The 18,813-nt window shown below is 43.8% G+C and overlaps 2 protein-coding genes across 3 annotated transcripts in view; both read left to right on the top strand.

Annotated features, from left to right (window-relative positions):
* The window catches only part of afg2a (AAA ATPase AFG2A), a 130,290-nt gene extending 120,440 nt beyond the window's left edge, over positions 1-9,850 (top strand). For both annotated transcript variants that reach the window (XM_014212022.3, XM_014212023.1), the window contains exon 17: positions 9,153-9,850. In XM_014212022.3, coding sequence (XP_014067497.1) covers positions 9,153-9,329 — 177 coding nt within the window. In that variant the 3' untranslated portion in view covers positions 9,330-9,850. The remainder of the gene's footprint in view (positions 1-9,152) is intronic.
* A 4,491-nt stretch (positions 9,851-14,341) lies between these two features.
* On the top strand, positions 14,342-18,388 carry LOC106611626 (protein sprouty homolog 1). Its single transcript, XM_014212027.3, has 2 exons — positions 14,342-14,833; positions 16,488-18,388. Exon 2 carries the CDS (start codon positions 16,543-16,545, stop codon positions 17,590-17,592), a length of 1,050 nt encoding a protein of 349 aa, XP_014067502.1. The 5' UTR covers positions 14,342-14,833; positions 16,488-16,542; the 3' UTR covers positions 17,593-18,388.
* Positions 18,389-18,813: the final 425 nt, after the last annotated feature.

Consider the following 18,813-nt stretch of genomic DNA (forward strand, 5'->3'; position numbering starts at 1 on the left):
CCTGCTTTGAAAGTTATTCTGGGGGGGCGATAGAGAGAAACTAACGCTGTGTGGTCTTGAAACGAGCACCCGTCCCATTTTTCAGCCATGCTTTCTATGGAATCTGAATCCCTTGACTCAATCACTGCATGCCAAAAAGCCATACTCCTTCTCCTTTATGGTCGTGCGGCATGTTTCCATTCACGTCTCCCCCCCCCCCCCACGTAACTCCATAACCCCCCCAGCACCAACACTCCCCACCGCTCCCTATCCTCAACTTAACCAGTACCCCCCCTGCCTTGTAATCTTAAATACTGTAGGTTTCACATGGGTTGTGGTCAGGCCTTATTTCTCTTGGCAGCCTGCTGTCACTGCAGACACTTCCTCTTTGCCTTTTTGGAAAATGAAACATTTTATTTCTGGTCGGAGCGTGACGCTGTTTGATTTCTATATTATTTCATTTCCTCTCCGAATGTCGGATGCAGTGGGGACTATTTTTCTTAAAAGGGAGAGTCAATATTTTTGGCGTTGGCCAAAGAACTTCTTCATGAGCCAATACCATCACTGCGTGTGTGTGTGTGTGTGTGTGTGTGTGTGTGTGTGTGTGTGTGTGTGTGTGTGTGTGTGTGTGTGTGTGTGTGTGTGTGTGTGTGTGTGTGTGTGTGTGTTCGATCGCAAGAGAGCTCGGGCAAGTGTTGGCGTAATGCAGAGTGACAGGGGGTTTAGCCCCAGGGCTGCTCATGTAGCCGTTTGTAGGGGGGGGGGGGGGGGGGCTGGATGCAGGCTGCTAAGGACACAGGGACGGCTCAATAGTTACCACGCCGCCTGGCCTCGTTGATCTGCTGCAGGAGCAGGTAGCCACCAAACCAGCCCCTAATTAAGGCTTTTTGATACTGGGACTGAGCGGCTTTGTTGAAGTAGGAAGCGACGGCATACTAGGTGGATTTGACCTGAGCCCGTTGGTATGCGCTGCCGGTTAGCTTCTTCATCCAATCCTGAAACATTTCTGTGCACACTTGTTTTACTGAAACTGGAATGGAAACTAAAAATGTTGTTGAATGTTATGAAAAGAAATGGAGAGAGTTTTTTTTCATACAACTGACACATGACAAATATGAGAATCCGTGAGGCTACATTTTCTATGTAAAGGAACACCGACAGAATCCCAGGGAATACACTCTGTAGTGTGTGTGTACATAAGGGTGTGTCTGTAAGTGTGCATTGAGTGTTAGGCAGGTGTTACTTCCATTACAAGGCAGGGAATCGGATGGGCATAACACACACACACAGCCAACAGCCAGTGGAGGAGGGAAGCGGTTGCAGGAGCATGTCCAGAGGCTACTGAAGTATCTGGGGCTCGTGTTGTGGCGGTCTGACTCCAAGCAAGGGAAATGAGAAAAGCCTCAAGCCTGAAGGAAAAATGCCCGTGCGCGTGCCAAAGCTGATGTCATGGTGTTAAACAGCTCCTCACAACAGCACTGAGGGCCGGCCGCCCTCCCTGCACTGGGCTAAAAAGACCACGCTTAGGCCTATGCCATTTAAGCTGGAGATCCAAATTGTTTTTCCTGCCCCTTCCAATTAAATGACCAACAAAGAACCGAACTAAATGTGACTACCAACCTGCAGCAACGTATCATTATGGTCTACCAGAGGGCTTTTTTCCCCCCTTTCGCCTCTTACGGTCGGGAAATATGATGGCAGATTGTAAATCGTCTGCGTAATCACTTCTTCGGATCGCATTTTCCTTATTTTCGCGCACGACAGGCATCGTTCGCAAGAGGGGTTTTGGGAGCAGCGAAAAACAGCAGTTGAACGAGTGGAAACAAGGATGTGGTCGGAGTTCAATCAGGCAATTGTGTGTCTTTTCCCTTTTCCAGTGTCCTGTCTTGATCGCTGGGTCTAGGCCACTCTAATGACATCTTATTTCACCACTTTGACTGACGTGGAGAGTTCCAGAGCCTCCCTAAGTAGAAGTACATTGTGGCTGGTATTCAAACATGGTTGCCAAGAGTTGTATGTGCAATAATGCGTTACACTCATAAGGTGTTTGTTGTGGCATATAAGGTGTGTGTTGTGAGGCCACGACTACTCCAAAAAAATAATCTTTCATCAGAAATAAATATCTGTGTGTCTGGAACACAGAGTTCATGAAAGTGATATTAACAAAGGGTTATTAACGTCATCGTTACAGAAAGTGTATATTTAGGTTGTGATCTAATAGAAGAACTTGTGATTGGACAGATACAGTATATAAGCTACATTTAAAACTAACTCATTGGCTTACTCTGTATCGAGTACTCTTTACAGTTGTTGTTTTTGGAAAATGCTACTAAATAGACCTGGTCCTAGGTGGTCTTTGATGGCTGTTACTGCACCGCCAGCCAGCCAGATATCCAAAGTACTCGCCACATCTCCAGCGAATGGCTGCTGCAATGCATCAGTTTAGTCCCTCCATATATTTAAGTGATTGCTGACATAATTTATGAAGAGAATGAAAAATAAAGTCTGCATTGCAATAACCCCCCCCCCCCCCCCCCCGATCCATAATTTAGCCTGGGCTCCCCCTTCATTTCATTGCTGTGCGTTTGCAGTTTTTTTGGCCCTCTATGAAGGCGGGGGGCCCAGCTTTAAGGGGTTGTGTTGGCTCGGGGCCTGGAATTTCTTCACGTTTACAAACAAACTGCTTTTTGCTCAGCCTGTTTGCCTTTGTGGCTTTTCAAATTGCGCATGGTAAACACACATGCAAAAAAGAGAACCTGCTGCGTTCAGCAGCGTATAGAGACCCCTCTTAAATGAGAAAGATGAATACGTCAGTGTGTACTGCTATTGCTACAGTATATACTTGTTAGCAGCTCTGTTGGTTTGTCGAACTGGGGGGGCGACCGGCGTAAATAGCCAAATGATTATGTTGTTGAGTAATGGGATTGAGACGAGGCCCTTAACATGTCCCCTATGTCGGGAACAAAGTGGAAAAAGAAATTGAAGACAATTGAGTTTGTGTTTTTGGGTACATGTGTTTGTACGTGTTGCATAGACACTTCCTTCAATCATGTTGTTGAAGTCGCTCGCACCCCCCTCTTCCCCCTCTCTCTATTTCAACGTTCTCCCTCCTTAATTGAGGCCTGTGTTGCAAACCTTCATATCACCATTGACAACAAGCAAAATTATTTGAATGATGGGAAACCCTCAAAGACATTTAGTCCTAGACGCTGTTTACAGTGTCTGAATCATGTTGTTCGGCTGGCCCTGAACAAAGAAATCGCTCACTTCCTGACATCTGCCTAGCACCTGCCTTAGCCAAGTGAGCTAGCCCTGTCTTACACAACCGACATACTTCCTTGTACATACTCATCTCGAAAACTCCCCTTCCTGTCTTAAGATTCCAAACCATCCTATCCCCATCAAATATGTCAAATCAAACCAAATTTTATTGGTCACATACACATGGTTAGCAGATGGTTAGCAGACATCTTCCCTATGGCTCAGTTGGTAGAGCATGGTGTTTGCAACGCCAGGGTTGTGGGTTCGATTCCCAGTACAAAAACAAAAATGTATGCATTCACTACTGTAAGTCGCTCTGGATAAGAGCGTCTGCTAAATTACTAAAATGTAAATGTAATGTTAATGCTTGTGCTTCTAGTTCCGACCATGCAGTAATATCTAACAATTTCACAACAACTACCTTATCCATATAAATATATGGATGAGCGATGGCCGAACGGCATAGGCAAGATGCAGCAGATGGTATAGAGTACAGTATATACATATGAGATGAGAAATGTAGGGTATGTAAACATATAAAGTGGCATTGATTAAAGTGACTAGTGATACATTTATTACATCCAATTTTTAATTATTAAAGTGGCTAGAGATTTGAGTCAGTATGTTGGCAGCAGCCACTCATTGTTAGGGATGGCTGTTTAACAGTCTGATGGCCTTGAGATAGAAGCTGTTTTTCAGTCTCTCGGTCCCAGCTTTGATGCACCTGTACTGACCTCGCCTTCTGGATGATAGCAGGGTGAACAGGCAGTGGCTTGGGTGGATGTTGTCCTTGATTATCTTTTTGGCCTTCCTGTGACATCGGGTGGTGTAGGTGTCCTGGAGGGCAGGTAGTTTGCCCCCGGTGATGCGTTGTGCAGACCTCACTACCCTCCGGAGAGCCAGAGGTTGTGGGCAGAGCAGTTGCCGTACCAGGCGGTGATACAGCCCGACAGGATGCTCTCGATTGTGCATCTGTAAAAGTTTGTGAGTGTTTTTGGTGACAAGCCACATTTCTTCAGCCTCCTGAGGTTGAAGAGGCGCTGTTGCGCCTTCTTTACCACGCTGTCTGTGTGGGTGGCCCATTTCAGTTTGTCCATGATGTGTACGCAGAGGGACTTAACTTTCCACCTTCTCCACTACTGTCCCGTCGATGTGGATAGGGGGGTGCTCCCTCTGCTGTTTCCTGAAGTCCACGATCATCTCCTTTGCTTTGTTGATGTTGAGTGTGAGGTTATTTTCCTGACACCACACTCCGAGGGCCCTCACCTCCTCCCTGTAGGCCGTCTTGTCGTTGTTCGTAATCAAGCCTACCACTGTAGTGTCGTCTGCAAACTTGATGATTGAGTTGGAGGTGTGCATGGCCACACAGTCATGGGTGAACAGGAAGTACAGGAGAGGGCTGAGAACGCACCCTTGTGGGGCCCCAGTGTTGAGGATCAGCGTGGTGGAGATGTTGTTTCCTACCCTCACCACCTGGGGGCGGCCCGTCAGAAAGTCCAGGACCCAGTTGCACAGGGCGGGTCAAGACCTAGGGTCTTGAGCTTAATGACGAGTTTGGAGGGTACTATGGTGTTAAATGCTGAGCTTTAGTCGATGATCAGCATTCTTACATAGGTATTCCTCTTGTCCAGATGGGTTAGGGCAGTGTGATTGCGATTTCGTCGTCTGTGGACATATTGGGGCGGTAAGCAAATTGGAGTGGGTCTAGGGTGTCAGGTAGGGTGTTTGTGATATGATCCTTGACGAGTCTCTCGAACCACTTAATGATGACGGAAGTGAGTGCTACGGTGCAATGGTCGTTTAGCTCAGTTACCGTAGCTTTCTTGGGAACAGGAACAATGGTGGCCCTCTTGAAGCATATGGGAACAGCTGACTGGGATAGGGATTGATTGAATATGTCCGTAAACAACCCAGCCAGCTGGTCTGCGCATGCTTTAAAGATACGGCTAGGGATGCCGTCTGGGCCGGCAGCCTTTGCGAGGTTTAACACGTTTAAATGTTTTACTCACATTGGCTGCGGTGAAGGAGAGTCTGCAGGTTTTGGTAGCGGGCCATGTCGGTGGCACTGTATTGTCCTCAAAGCGAGCAAAGAAGTTGTTTAGTTTGTCTGGGAGCAAGACATCGGTGTCTGCGACAGGACTGGTTTTCTTTTTGTAGTCCGTGATTGACTGTAGACCTTGCCACATACCTCTCGTGTCTGAGCCGTTGAATTGTGATTCTACTTTGTCTCTATACTGACGCTTAGCTTGTTTGATTGCCTTGCAGAGGGAATAGCTACACTGTTTGTGTTCGGTCATGTTTCCGGTCGCCTTGCCCTGATTAAAAGCAGTGGTTTACGCTTTCAGTTTTGCGCGAATGCTGCCATCAATCCACAGTTTCTGGTTGGGGAAGGTTTTAATTGTCGCCGTGGGTACAACATCACCGATGCACTTGCTAATAAACTCGCTCACCGAATCAGAGTATACATCAATGTTGTTGTCTGAGGCTATCCGGAACATATCCCAGTCCACGTGATCGAAGCAATCTTGAAGCTTGGAGTCAGATTGGTCGGACCAGCGTTGAACAGACCTGAGCACGGGCGTTTCCTGTTTTAGTTTCTGTTTATAGGCTGGGAGCAACAAAATGGAGTCGTGGTCAGATTTACCGAAAGGAGGGCGAGGGAGGGCTTTGTATGCGTCGCGGAAGTTAGAGTAACAATGATTCAGAATTTTTCCAGCCCGGGTCGTGCATTCGATATGCTGATAAAATTTAGGGAGCCTTGTTTTCAGATTAGCCTTGTTAAAATCCCCAGCTACAGTAAATACAGCCTCAGGATATGTGGTTTCCAGTTTACATAGAGTCCAATGAACTTCTTTCAGGGCCGTCGAGGTGTCTGCTTGGGGGGGACGTTCACGACTGTGATTATAATCGAAGAGAATTCTCTTTGTAGATAATGAGGTCGGCATTTGATTGTAAGGATTTCTAGGTCAGATGAATAAAAGGACTTGAGTTCCTGTATGTTGTTATGATCACACCATGACTCGTTAATCATAAGGCATACATCCCCCCCTTCTTCTTACCAGAGAGATGTTTGTTTCTGTCGGCGCGATGCGTGAAGAAACCAGGTGGCTGTACCGATTCTGATAACATATCCCGAGTGAGCCATGTTTCCGGGAAATAGAGAATGTTACAATCTCTGATGTCTCTCTGGAAGGCAACCCTTGCTCGGATTTCGTCTACCTTGTTGTCAAGAGACTGGACATTGGCTAGTAGTATACTCGGTAGTTGTGGGCGATGTGCCCGTCTACGGAGCCTGACCAGAATACCGCTCTGTCTGCCCCTTCTGTGCCGCCGTTGTTTTGGGTCGCCTGCTGCGATCCGATCCATTGTCCTGGGTGGTGGACCAAACAGATGATCCACTTCGGGAAAGTTGTATTCCTGGTCGTAATGTTGGTAAGTTGACGTTGCTCTTATATCCAATAGTTCCTCCCGGCTGTATGTAATAAGACTTAAGATTTCTCGGGGTACCAGTGTAAGAAATAATACATTAAAAAACAAAATACTGCATAGTTTCCTAAGAACGCAACGCTGTCGGTGCCAGATGTCATGTCACCTGTGTATAATACTTGGAAGTACTAGCTACTCTTAACATTTTGGTTAATTATGTTAAACTTCTCAGGAGATATTTAAATGTACCTCTATATGCGACATAGGACTTGGCTTCTCTTTAGTTGAACTAGCAAAAACAGGCAAACAGTGCGCACACAGATCTTTAGTGAGTCGTCGGAGAAGTGGATACTGATGGGTTATTATCATACCTGAGCGAATATGTGACCCTGGTGGATGCTGGTACCACAACTAATCTGTCAAAGTAGAAGTACTCTTACAGTACTCACTCTTACACAGACACACACATTTTTTACATTATATTTTAGTCATTTAGCGGACACTCTTATCCAGTGCTTTGTTCAAGGGCACATCAACATATTTTTCACTTAGTCGGTTCTGAGATTCGAACCAGCGACCTGGCCCAATATACACACAGGAAAAGTGGCTAAAGAGATTCTCCGGGACTTTTGTATACTTTTTAGCCGGTAGTTCTGAAAGTTGCGCTCACGAGCCAAAAGTGGTCCCCGAATATTGTCTACCACTTCAAAATTATGCAGATATATGCACCACATCATTGCGCTCTCTCTCTCTCACTCAAATGGTGAGGCGCTGAAGTTCAATGGCTAGAACTCAAATTGCTAGGGGGCTGGCCCACATGAGGGAAAATGGTGCAGCACATCTTCCCAAAATGTTTGGGGGGATTTCTTGGCTAATTGAGGTAAGACAGTAATTATACGCATAGATTATGCATGTATGAACTACACATTGATACATTCAGTCCAAAGCGGGAGGTTTAAAAAATGAGTAGCAGTCACCAAAGTTCTGAAGCATGTCTTTATGGAGCTATTTTGCTACGAATTCACTTTAGCTACAATATAAATAAATAAATATTCTCGTCGGCTGCTGCAACCCTCCTCCATTGTTGTTTTTCTGATCTAAGATCAGTTTTGTGGTTTTCTCCATAATGGTTAAGATTAGGAACTGAGATCTGTACCTTTCACCGACTTCTACCCGGCAATGTCTGTCAATGTCAACAGTCTGCCATCTTGTTGCCAGCCTCTGTCCCATGGATGAGCTCAAGGGGAACCACAAATTTTATTTTCTCTTCGCCCTTCCCATTGCAATAAGGGGGTTATTCCTTTTAGGAAGATTTTTTTTCGCCTCTTTAAGTTCTTTGAATCCTTAATTGTAGGGTACCCATTTTGTGCTGTCCCCTTCTTGGAATGGGGAAAATATGCCAAGGGAATTTGTGAGGTCACCTTCCAAATTGTTCAGTTTCCTCCGCTTGAAATAGATTGAATACATTCGCAGCCCTTGCAGGTGTAATTATGCCCTCAACGTTTCAGTTCTGCTGTTCTGGGCCATCCGGATTTACCCCCCATGTCCTTATAATCATATTAATTATGATCTAAAAGGCAGAACTGACCCTAGATCATCCCGCATACACTGAGGGGCTTTATCAATATGGATCCAGATGGTTTGTGGAGGAATTGGGACGGGTATATCCGGTCCTGTAGGGCCAATGTGCACACAGGCTTTTCTTCCAGCCCAGCACTAACTCGCCTCCAGTGAGATTTCCGTATATAGGTCTTGTTTTCCAAACACATTGAGCCCTTTATGGTTTGCCCTGGCGTGGAGGGAGGTGGCGGTGTCAGCAGACCCCCCCACCTCCCACACCTGTTTCATAATTAACGGTGATAAGACTAAACATAATGAATTGCCCTCATAAGTCAAATGTTATTTATTGCAATAAAATGTGCAATCTGAATTCATACAAAATTATGTTATGTGTGTGTTCTGCATATCAGTTACTTTTTTTCTAGTGTGTGTGTGTGTGTGTGTGTGTGTGTGTGTGTGTGTGTGTGTAACCCTGTAATAACCGTAGGCTAAGCATAAAAAGTTTGTAGCTATTGTGTAATATTACACATGGCTTAATACAAACTGTTACAAATGTGTAAATTCAACTATTAGATCACAACCTAAATTCAAATTTTATTCCAATGGTCATGATTTGGTCAACCTCGTTTTGTAGAGATTCATTATTGACCTGCTCACCACAGCCTAGGGCGGTGTTTCCCAACTCCAGTCCTCAAGTATCCCCAACAGTACTCATTTTTATTGTAGCCCTGGACAAGCACACCTGATTCAGCCCTAAATGAGTTGAATGTAGTATGTTTGTCCCGGCTACAACAAAAATGTGTGCTGTTGGGGTTACTCGAGGACTGGCGGTGGGAAACACTGGCCTAGTGGCTGTGGATGCTAGCATGATTTTAAGTAGTCGTGATCTGGCCGTCTGACAGCCCTGTATCTGTTTCCTGTCGCAGATAACGGCAGTATGCAGAGAGGCTGCCCTGCTGGCCCTGCAAGAGGACATCAAAGCACAGCTCATCATGGGGAGACACTTTGAAAGCGCCCTGAACACCGTGAAGCCTAGAGTTCCAGACGCTCTCATCCAGTCGTATATCAACTATCAACAGCAACGCGGCCTGCGCTTCTTCTGACATCGGCGTGGAAAAATTCCAAACCTGCGAGAGGAGTCTTTGCTAGAATAAGCAGTAGGCCTACAGGACCGACTGCATATGGTTACTGTAAATGCAGTTATCCACTGAAATCGCAAGGGTTTCCAAATGGACATTACATCACTGAATAGGCTGCAGCATTTCCCAAACTCGGTGCTGGGGACCCCAAGGGTTGCACATTTAGTTCTTGTTCCATAGCACTACACAGCTGATTCAACTCATCATCAAGCTTTGATTATTTGATTCAGCTGTGTAGTGCTAGGGCAAAAACCAATATGTGCGCCCTTGGGGTCCCCGGGACCGAGTTTGGGAAACACTGGATTAGGGGTAAACAATAGGCGAGAATAGCCCATGTGATTAAACCATTATGCTACTTTGTAATGTGCTCATTTATTCTTGGTCACCAAAAATAACCAGAATTGTCTACAAAATAGTTATTTACAAACCTGTGCTCCCTGAAATGCAATATTAGGCTACAATGTAATAAATTAATTGTTTCTCTATATGCTTGTTAATGCTTTTTATTATGTTATCCTCATAAGACAAATTGAATATATTAGGCATGGTTACACACACAAAAAGATTGCAGAAAAATAACCAACATTTATACATTTTTCAAAGGCTCTTCCTTGGGCAATTTTCAAAGCAAAAGTTATGAAACTATAAAACTCAACACTTAGGGAAAGATTGGAATTTACTGGGGGGGGGGGGGGGGCTGGTCTAAATCAAGGTGTCATAAAAAAAACATGCCCCTTCCCCCCCTCCACAAAGTTACAAATATTTTCACATGACCCTCCAATTTATATTACAGTAGAAGGGGACACCCTCACAGCTCATAGAATTAACTCAATATTGTTAACGACCGCAAATAACAAATGTAGCAATCCTGTGTTTATAAACGTGGATATGGACTTTGCCACTTCAGCATGCTTTTGTTTCACAGTTGATGCCACGCAAGGCTACGGGCCAGAAGGTTGAGTGTTCGCCGACCACCACAGATGAGCTCACTCTCCCTGCTGCCTGTTTCATTACTTCACGATCAGAGCTGGCTGCAGACAATGATCAGCTAGGGGGAAATCAGATTTTCAACATTCATATTTATAATTATATAAAATAATATATTTTTCACCAACAGGTTTCTGTGCCAATGCAACACAACCAATAAACAAAGTATACCGACTACGGGCACTTCAATATCATGGTTTGCGTTTTCATCACCACAATAAATAGACTCTCCATCTCAACAAACAGAAAATACATCCGTCCCTACCTTGTAGACTTACCCAGTATTGAAGGCTTGGCTTGACAATCTCCGAATGTCATTGAACTTTTTGGTGTTTTGTAACAGATGTCTCTTTCCATTCATCAATTGGCCGCTGCACAGTTTGGATTGGTTGATGGATTTTATTTGTCAGTAAAAAAATACATGTATACACAAATATTTTTAAAAGTGACAGGGATTGCACAATAAAGGCGGGGACGTATTTCCATTGTGGTCCTTATTTATTTATTTACATACATATACAACTACATAGATACAGACACATTACAGAGATAGAGACTTAAAAATTATCAAACTCCAGATGAGTATGAAGGGGGAGTTTAAGTACAATTCGTACAAGCTTGTTTGGCTGGTAGCTTATTCTTTTGATGTTTGGGGCTGCTGGTGAACCATGATGTGCAGGCATGATCAAAGTAACACTGGACTAGCACACTTGCCAGAGTCTTTATGGTGCCTATAGCTAGATTCCTGTACAATTGGTGACAGATTTTCATGTGAGTATTCTAAAATCTTCATAAAAACAATATGCCATTTCAGAGTTTCCTTTACGAAAATTTGGAGCCGGACAACATGACAGGGAGGATTTTAATCATTGAGAAATGTAATGGACATGTCCTTAAAAACAGCCTATAACAAATTCCAAAAACACTATTCCTTGTGTTTTGATGTGTAGCATATAAAGAACTTTATAGCCAACATGTTTATTTTATTTTTTTATTTTTTTTGGGGGGGGGGGGTTAGGCTACTTTAATAATTGTCCACCTCATAGTTCAGCTGTCAGAGATTTGAGCACTAAATGTATCACGGCATTGCATGCATTATTTACAGTTGAAGTCGGAAGTTTACGTACACTTAGGTTGGAGTCATTAAAACTCATTTTTCAACCACTCCATAAATTTCTTGTTAATAAACTATAGTTTTGGCAAGTTGGTTAGGACATCTACTTTGTGCTTGACACAACTCATTTTCCCAAGAATTGTTTACAGATTATTTCACTTATAATTCACTGTATCACAATTCCAGTCGGTCAGAAGTTTACATACACTAAGTTGACTGTGCCTTTAAACAGCTTGTAAAATTCCAGAAAATGATGTCATGGCTTTAGAAGCTTCTGATAGGCTAATTGACATCATTTGAGTCAATTGGAGGTGTACCTGTGGATGTATTTCAAGGCCTACCTTCAAACTCAGTGCCTCTTTGCTTGATATCATGGGAAATACAAAATAAATCAGCCAAGACCTCGGAACAAAAATTGTCGACCTCAAGTCTGGTTCATCCTTGGGAGCAATTTCCAAACGCCTGAAGGTACCACGTTCATCTGTACAAACAATAGTACGCAAGTATAAACACCATGGGACCACACAGCTGTCATACCGCTCAGGAAGGAGATGTGTTCTGTCTCCTAGAGATGAACGTACTTTGGTGCGAAAAGTGCAAATCAATCCCAGAACAACAGCAAAGGACCTTGTGAAGATGCTGGAGGAAACAGGTACAAAAGTATCTATATCCACAGTAAAACGAGTCCTATATCGACATAACCTGAAAGCAAGGAAGAAGCCACAGCTCCAAAACCACCATAGAAAAGCCAGACTACAGTTTGCAACTGCACATGGGGACAAAGATCGTACTTTTTGGAGAAATGTCCTCTGGTCTGATGAAACAAAAATAGAACTGTTTGGCCATAATGACCATCGTTATGTTTGGAGGAAAAAGGGGGATGCTTGCAAGCTGAAGAACACCATTCCAACCGTGAAGCACGGGGGTGGCAGCATCATGTTGTGGGGGTGCTTTGCTGCAGGAGGGGCTGGTGCATTTCACAAAATAGATGGCATCATGAGGGAGGAAAATTATGTGGAAATATTGACGCAACATCTCAAGACATCAGTCAGGAAGTTAAAGCTTGGTCGCAAATGGGTCTTCCAAATGGAAAATGACCCCAAGCATACTTCCAAAGTTGTGGCAAAATGGCTTAAGGACAACGAAGTCAAGGTATTGGAGTGGCCACCACAAAGCCCTGACCTCAATCCCATAGAATAGTTTTGGGCAGAACTGAAAAAGCATGTGTGAGCAAGGAGGCCTACAAACCTGACTCAGTTACACCAGCTCTGTCAGGAGGAATGGGCCAAAATTCACCCACTTATTGTGGGAAGTTTGTGGAAGTCTACTCAAAATGTTTGACCCAAGTTAAACAATTTAAAGGCAATGCTACCAAATACTAATTGAGTGTATGTAAACTTCTGACCCACTGGGAATGTGATGAAAGAAATAAAAGCTAAAATAAATAATTCTCTCTACTATTATTCTGACATTTCACATTATTAAAATGAAGTGGTGATCCTAACTGACCTAAAACAGGGATGTTTTACTTGGATTAAATGTCAGGAATTGTGAAAAACTGAGTTTAAATGTATTTGGCTAAGGTGTATGTAAACTTCCGACTTCAACTGTATGCCAGGTGGCTACTGCTTCTGCTATACAGATATAGACAACAGACAGGAGGGTAATTCGTTAATTTTCTATTAACACACAAACCTCCCCAGCCCTCCCCCATTACATTTCGATCTGCCCCTTTGATTATTGCATTGGGTGGAAAGTTTGAAGTAAACGTTTGCATACAACTTTAATAATGTGCTTTACATTTGGTTTGTATTTGCGTATTGGATATACCCAGGGGGAGAAAAGGAAGCACGGATGGTATATTAATCATTGCATCCATGGAAAATCTGTTAATTACTGTAATCCTAAAATTCCCAACCGCTCTCCGCACTTCCGACCACTATGAAGAGGTTCCCATCTGTCGTTTGCGGATCCAGCAGGAGTTGCTTTATCATCAAGCATCCTCAAGCTTTTTTATATAGCCTATCCAGCCCAAACATCCGAGACATAGGCCTACAGATGCATTTATCAGTCCGTTAATGTAGAAGCATTGTGGAATTTTCTGACCCGAGATGGTATTGAGGTCATTCATCTATTGATTTTTCCATTTGAAGAGGATAAATTGACTTTGTATTGAACTTCCTTTTCTCATGGATCCGGATGTAGCGCATCCGCGACACCAATCAAACCAGACAGTCAAGAACAGAGGGGGGGATGCGGCGGGTGGGGGAATCTTTCCCTTCGCTTGCGGGGTGCCTTTTTCTTAAGGTGGCTCCGAAGTTATGTTTAGGCCCACTGTTTCACTGGAGTTATAACGCAACGGAGTAATGAAGGGGTTGTCATTTCCTTTTCTATATATCCAATTTTATTATGGTATTTTAGATTTAGGTCTTAGGCCAACAGTATTCCAGTAGGTCGTCATTGTAAATAATAATTTGTTCTTAACTGACTTGCCTAGTTAAATAAAGGATAAAAAAAATTGTTTAAATACATTCTAAAATGATTTTCTGTCTTGAGTTTGATTTCTAACTATGCTATGCGTAATTGGAATGGTGAGACACCGTGGAATTAAATAAAACAACGTTATAAAAATGGATACTTCTGCTGCCACTGTTCCATAGTTTGTAAGCACAAGAACAAAATTCGCTTTCTCTGCTATTTCAAACAAGATCCACCTTAACTGCTGCACACATCTCTATCGCCCGGCCTTCCACATCTGCCCAATGAATTAAGAGCGGATGCGATGTATCCTTTTTCAGTGGAGTGAATGGCCAATGGGAGTTGGCTTGTCGAGCAAACACTGAGCTCTACGTTCTCATTCATTCAGAGTTAGACAGGCATGCAGTGTTGAAGAGAGCACGTCCTCGATTAGCGCTTGCTTTTGAGCATTCAGCATAACAAAAACCTTATTTTACTACACTTTACTCATTAGAATTCGGAGACGGAAGCCATTGGATATATAATTATTTGTTTTCATATTGTAAATTAATTAAAATGTGTTTTTTTTAAAGAATCCTAAAGAAGATTCTTCCTGCAATTGTTACTCGGCTTATGGACTAAACTGGGTTGTCTAAGTAGATCGGCTTCAAGTGCGCAACCTTTATTGGGTGCATCAAGAAGCGTGGATTTACAATTTCTGGAACACAGTGTGTAATGCACCAGATTTTAAGAAGGAATAACGAAAGAAGATAAGCTACAACATCGTATTTGGATTTAACGCAATCGTTACGAATGTTAAGAGCTAATTAAAATACGCTTGGACAATTGACTTGGATGGAGTTTTGGTATATTGGTTGATGGAATCGACGTTATGGATGGTTGCAGATGGGTGCGTATCTCCCCCTCAATGCGTGAAACACATTTGAAATGTCGGGGTTGGTCAGGGGTTCTTTGTTGCTTAAATGTAAACTGGATACGTCAAACCTTCTGATGCAAGTAGGCTATGCGCAGTGTTCAGAACTCCGGCTTTGGGAACATTGTTGCCACTGTAGTTGCATGGAATAGAATAGGTTTGTGTCGATGGGTGTCCTTGGGAACACTCATCCGGTGCTTGAATCTGTAGAGTTGGCTTAACATTCTTCACACGCGTGTGTCTATTTAACACAGGTCATTCGACTTTCGAAAGGAATCAAAAACGGTCATAGTAGGGTTGTCAGAGTAGAGGATCTCACGCGCAAGCACCCCTCCCCCACGACAGCCTAGTTGTTTTCATTCATAAGGTTTCCCCCCCTTATTTCGATTCATCTCTATCACATGGGCGGTTGCTCGGTCAACTAAACTCGATGGCATAGACATGTTTGTGGTATGATATGGCTAAAAACGGCGTATTTATGTCCCTTTTTTAAAAATAATAATAATAATTATGCTACCTATCCAAATAATGGCTAAACCTAGTTATTGTGCTCCGCGCGAGCTACTGTGGATTTTCATGAAGCAGTGTCAATAAATTAGAGCCCTGATTTATAAGCAAGCTGTCTTCATGTAGAGAATTCCTTTCTGTAAATTGTATCGGTTTTTAAACTTGCCTGCGTCATGCTGATTACACCTTGCCAGTATGTGTTTACTGATCAGTTCCATTTGCACTCCTGTTTCGACGGATACGCGTTCATAGCTAGGCCTGATACCTCGGCTAATTCCAGAAGATGTTCATATCCAATAGGCCTACGAGTAACGGTATTAGGTTTAATTCGATTGTAAAATGTGCTTTTGAAGTTCTTGGGGCACAATAACTTAAACATTTGCTTGAAATTACATGGACATAAAGTCGACACTGATATTGTGGCATTTTGTCGTGACCCCAGTTTTTTTAAAGTTTTTTTTTTACCCTATTGTCTTTACATTTCCTTCAAACCGTCTTCCGTTTAGTAATAGAATAATAAGTGAGGCAGCTAATTTTGTCCTCTTGGATCGTGGCCTCGTTCCGTCGCCGTGGCGCTTTATAATGTTAACTAGTCATACATATGTAAATTAGACCGGGAAGTATTTGTTTGGATGTGTGCTTATTGAGGACGCTTCAAAACGAGTTAATAGTATACTTTTCCACGGCTTGCTTCGCCCAGAGCATTAAAATGTGTCATTGTAAAGGGGATGTTGATAAAATAAAATAGTTGGGCTAAGTGAACATGTTCTTAACATTGTTGAAGGTAGTCCTGCTGAAGTGTAAAAAATTATATATATTTTTAAAAGCACTAAACAGCCTAAACCACAAAATAACATACAATAATAATCGCCTCAATAGACTGCTCTTATCCTGTATTATAACAGATGATCATTGCTGAAAACTATTTGAATTGTATGGAGACCATCCAGGGATCTGTTGATGGTTGTACTTTGTCAGCTCTTTAGCCTTTCCCATCATGAGTTGAATCTAAAATGCCATGGGAACAATATTCAAAACCTTCACCCTAGTTCACATTTACAAAACGGCATCGTTATCTTTACTGATGGCCCTTCTCTGTGTCTCACTTGCCGCCCCCTTGCAGGTTTTCTGATGCATGCCAAGTCCACGGTGAATGTCGGAAGTGGTGATCACCCCAGATGGCGCTCCAAAGTCAACATGGCCCTGGCGGTTCATTAGTGGTGATCCAGCAGCCTTCCCTGGAGGGCCGGCAGAGGTCGGATTACGAGCGGGAGCTCCATCATGCCGCCATCCTCTCCCTGGACCAAATCAAGGCCATTCGCTCCAGCAACGAGTACACAGAGGGGCCGTCGGTGGTCCGGAGGCCCCCTGCGCCCCGCATGGCACCCAGGCCCGACAAGCAGCAGGAGAGGACTCACGAGGTGATCCTCGTCAATGTGAACAACAACTATGAGCACCGGCCGGTAGGGCATGGCCACCACGGTGCGGTGGTGGTAGTAGCCGGTGGGCAGCAGTGTAGCACCAGGGCCCCGGGCCTTAATCGCTCCACCAGTACGGGCAGCGCGGCCAGCTCCGGGAGCAACAGCAGTGCATCCTCTGAGCAGGGACTCCTGGCCCGCTCGCCTCCCTCTAGACCGGGGATGGTGGCCCTCCACCAGCACCACCACAGAGCCGAGAGGACTCAGCCTGTTCGGGCTCAGCCCAAGGCGCTGCTAGCCCCCCAGCATGGCTCTCACCCTCCGCCACCACTGGAGGCACCGCTCAAGCCCTCAGGGAAAGGGGACGTGGCGTCTGGCCACCAGTTCATCTGCGAGCGCTGCGGCAAGTGCAAGTGCGGGGACTGCACAACCCCAAGGACCCTGCCCTCGTGCCTGGCCTGCAACGGCCAGTGCTTGTGCTCGGCGGAGAGCGCCCTGGAGCATGGCACATGCATGTGCCTGGTCAAGGGCATCTTCTACCACTGTTCCAACGACGACGAGGGAGACTCGTGCGCCGACCACCCCTGCTCGCTGTCTCGCTCCCACTGCTGCTCACGCTTCCTCTGCATGGGATTACTGTCGGTACTGTTCCCCTGTTTGCTGTGCTACCCGCCCGTCAAGGGGTGCCTGAAGGCGTGCCAGGGCTGCTACGACCAAGTCAACAGGCCCGGCTGCCGCTGCAAGAACTCCAACACTGTCTATTGCAAAATGGAGAGCTGGTCCCCACAGGCCCTGGAAAAGCCTTCCTGATCCCGTGTGTGTAGGAAGAGGGGCAGTCGATCCCCGTGCGGTTCTGACGATGATAATAATATTCACTATTGATGTTAATCAAACATTTGAAGCACCTCCCATCCGCCTCCTTTTCTTCAACGGGGAATCCTGCTAGGAGTAAAGCACGGAATATGAAAACCACTCAATTATTTTTTATATTTCCTTCCTTTTTTTCTGACAGGACCATGTTTTTACAGACCAGTGTTTGTCTGAACTGTTTCTGTCTCTCTTCAGCTACTCATTAAGAATTTTCTGTTAGCTAGGCAGTTTCCCTGGTGCTTTAAGCTTCAAGTGAGAGCAGCCTCTTACCAAATCTGTGAAGGACTATCTAGCCAGGCAATATGTAGCTGTTACCACGTGTTCATAGCAAACGAGGATTGTTTGAATTCCCAGTTGCTACCACACTAAGACCATGGTTAGCTGGGTTTCTGTGCTCGAGTTGCATTATGGAAAGCACATCTATCTCATAGTATTCTGTTGGATATGTTTGTCTCCCTCCCCCCACTCATCATTCACACACATTCTGTGGCATTCTTCCCTTTTTTTTGTTTTCATTTTGTAAACTGTATGCTCAAATCCATAAGAGGAAATTCTGGCTATTTTTTAAAAGAAAATGTCTGTTAAAACATTTTTTTTGTTGTAAAAATATTTATTATGTGAAGCTCTATTTTATGATATTTATTGCAAAAGACAGTCTTAAATGTACTCATGTCTGAATATAACAAAATATCAATACTTACTGAAAAATTAAAGGGTGGCACAAAAGAAAAAACTATGTTAACTTTAATGCAGAAAATATATTAATAATGAAGAAAAAAATGTTGTCTTGATTATCCTCATTACATTGACCCTTGGGAGTGATTCGCGCTGGTTTGAATGCTTTCAGGGTATTGAGATGTTTCATAAGCAGTGAATGGGTCCAAGTCTGGTTCTTGCATACACCATAGAATACAATTATGAAACTGAGAACAAACTTTGGTTGATGAGTTATTTCAAGCAAGTGGTGCTTTTCTTTGCAAAACTTGGAATACTTTGGTCAACAGCAAGTTGATATTTACTCATTTGGAATTCTGGTTAAAAAAAAATTAAAATACTTAGTGAGTCATACTTATGTCAGCAATCAAGTTTTCAGGGTATAGAACTTTCAAAATATAGAAAGTGCAAAACGCATCATACTTTCTGTATTTTAATGTTCTATAT

The sequence above is a fragment of the Salmo salar genome, chromosome 09 (assembly GCF_965601325.2).
Source record: "Salmo salar chromosome 09, fSalSal1, whole genome shotgun sequence".
NCBI lineage: Eukaryota > Metazoa > Chordata > Actinopteri > Salmoniformes > Salmonidae > Salmo > Salmo salar.

Excerpts from the sequence above, each read along its gene's own strand:
- LOC106611626 (XM_014212027.3), top strand. The coding sequence starts at position 16,543 with ATGGCGCTCCAAAGTCAACATGGCCCTGGCGGTTCATTAGTGGTGATC.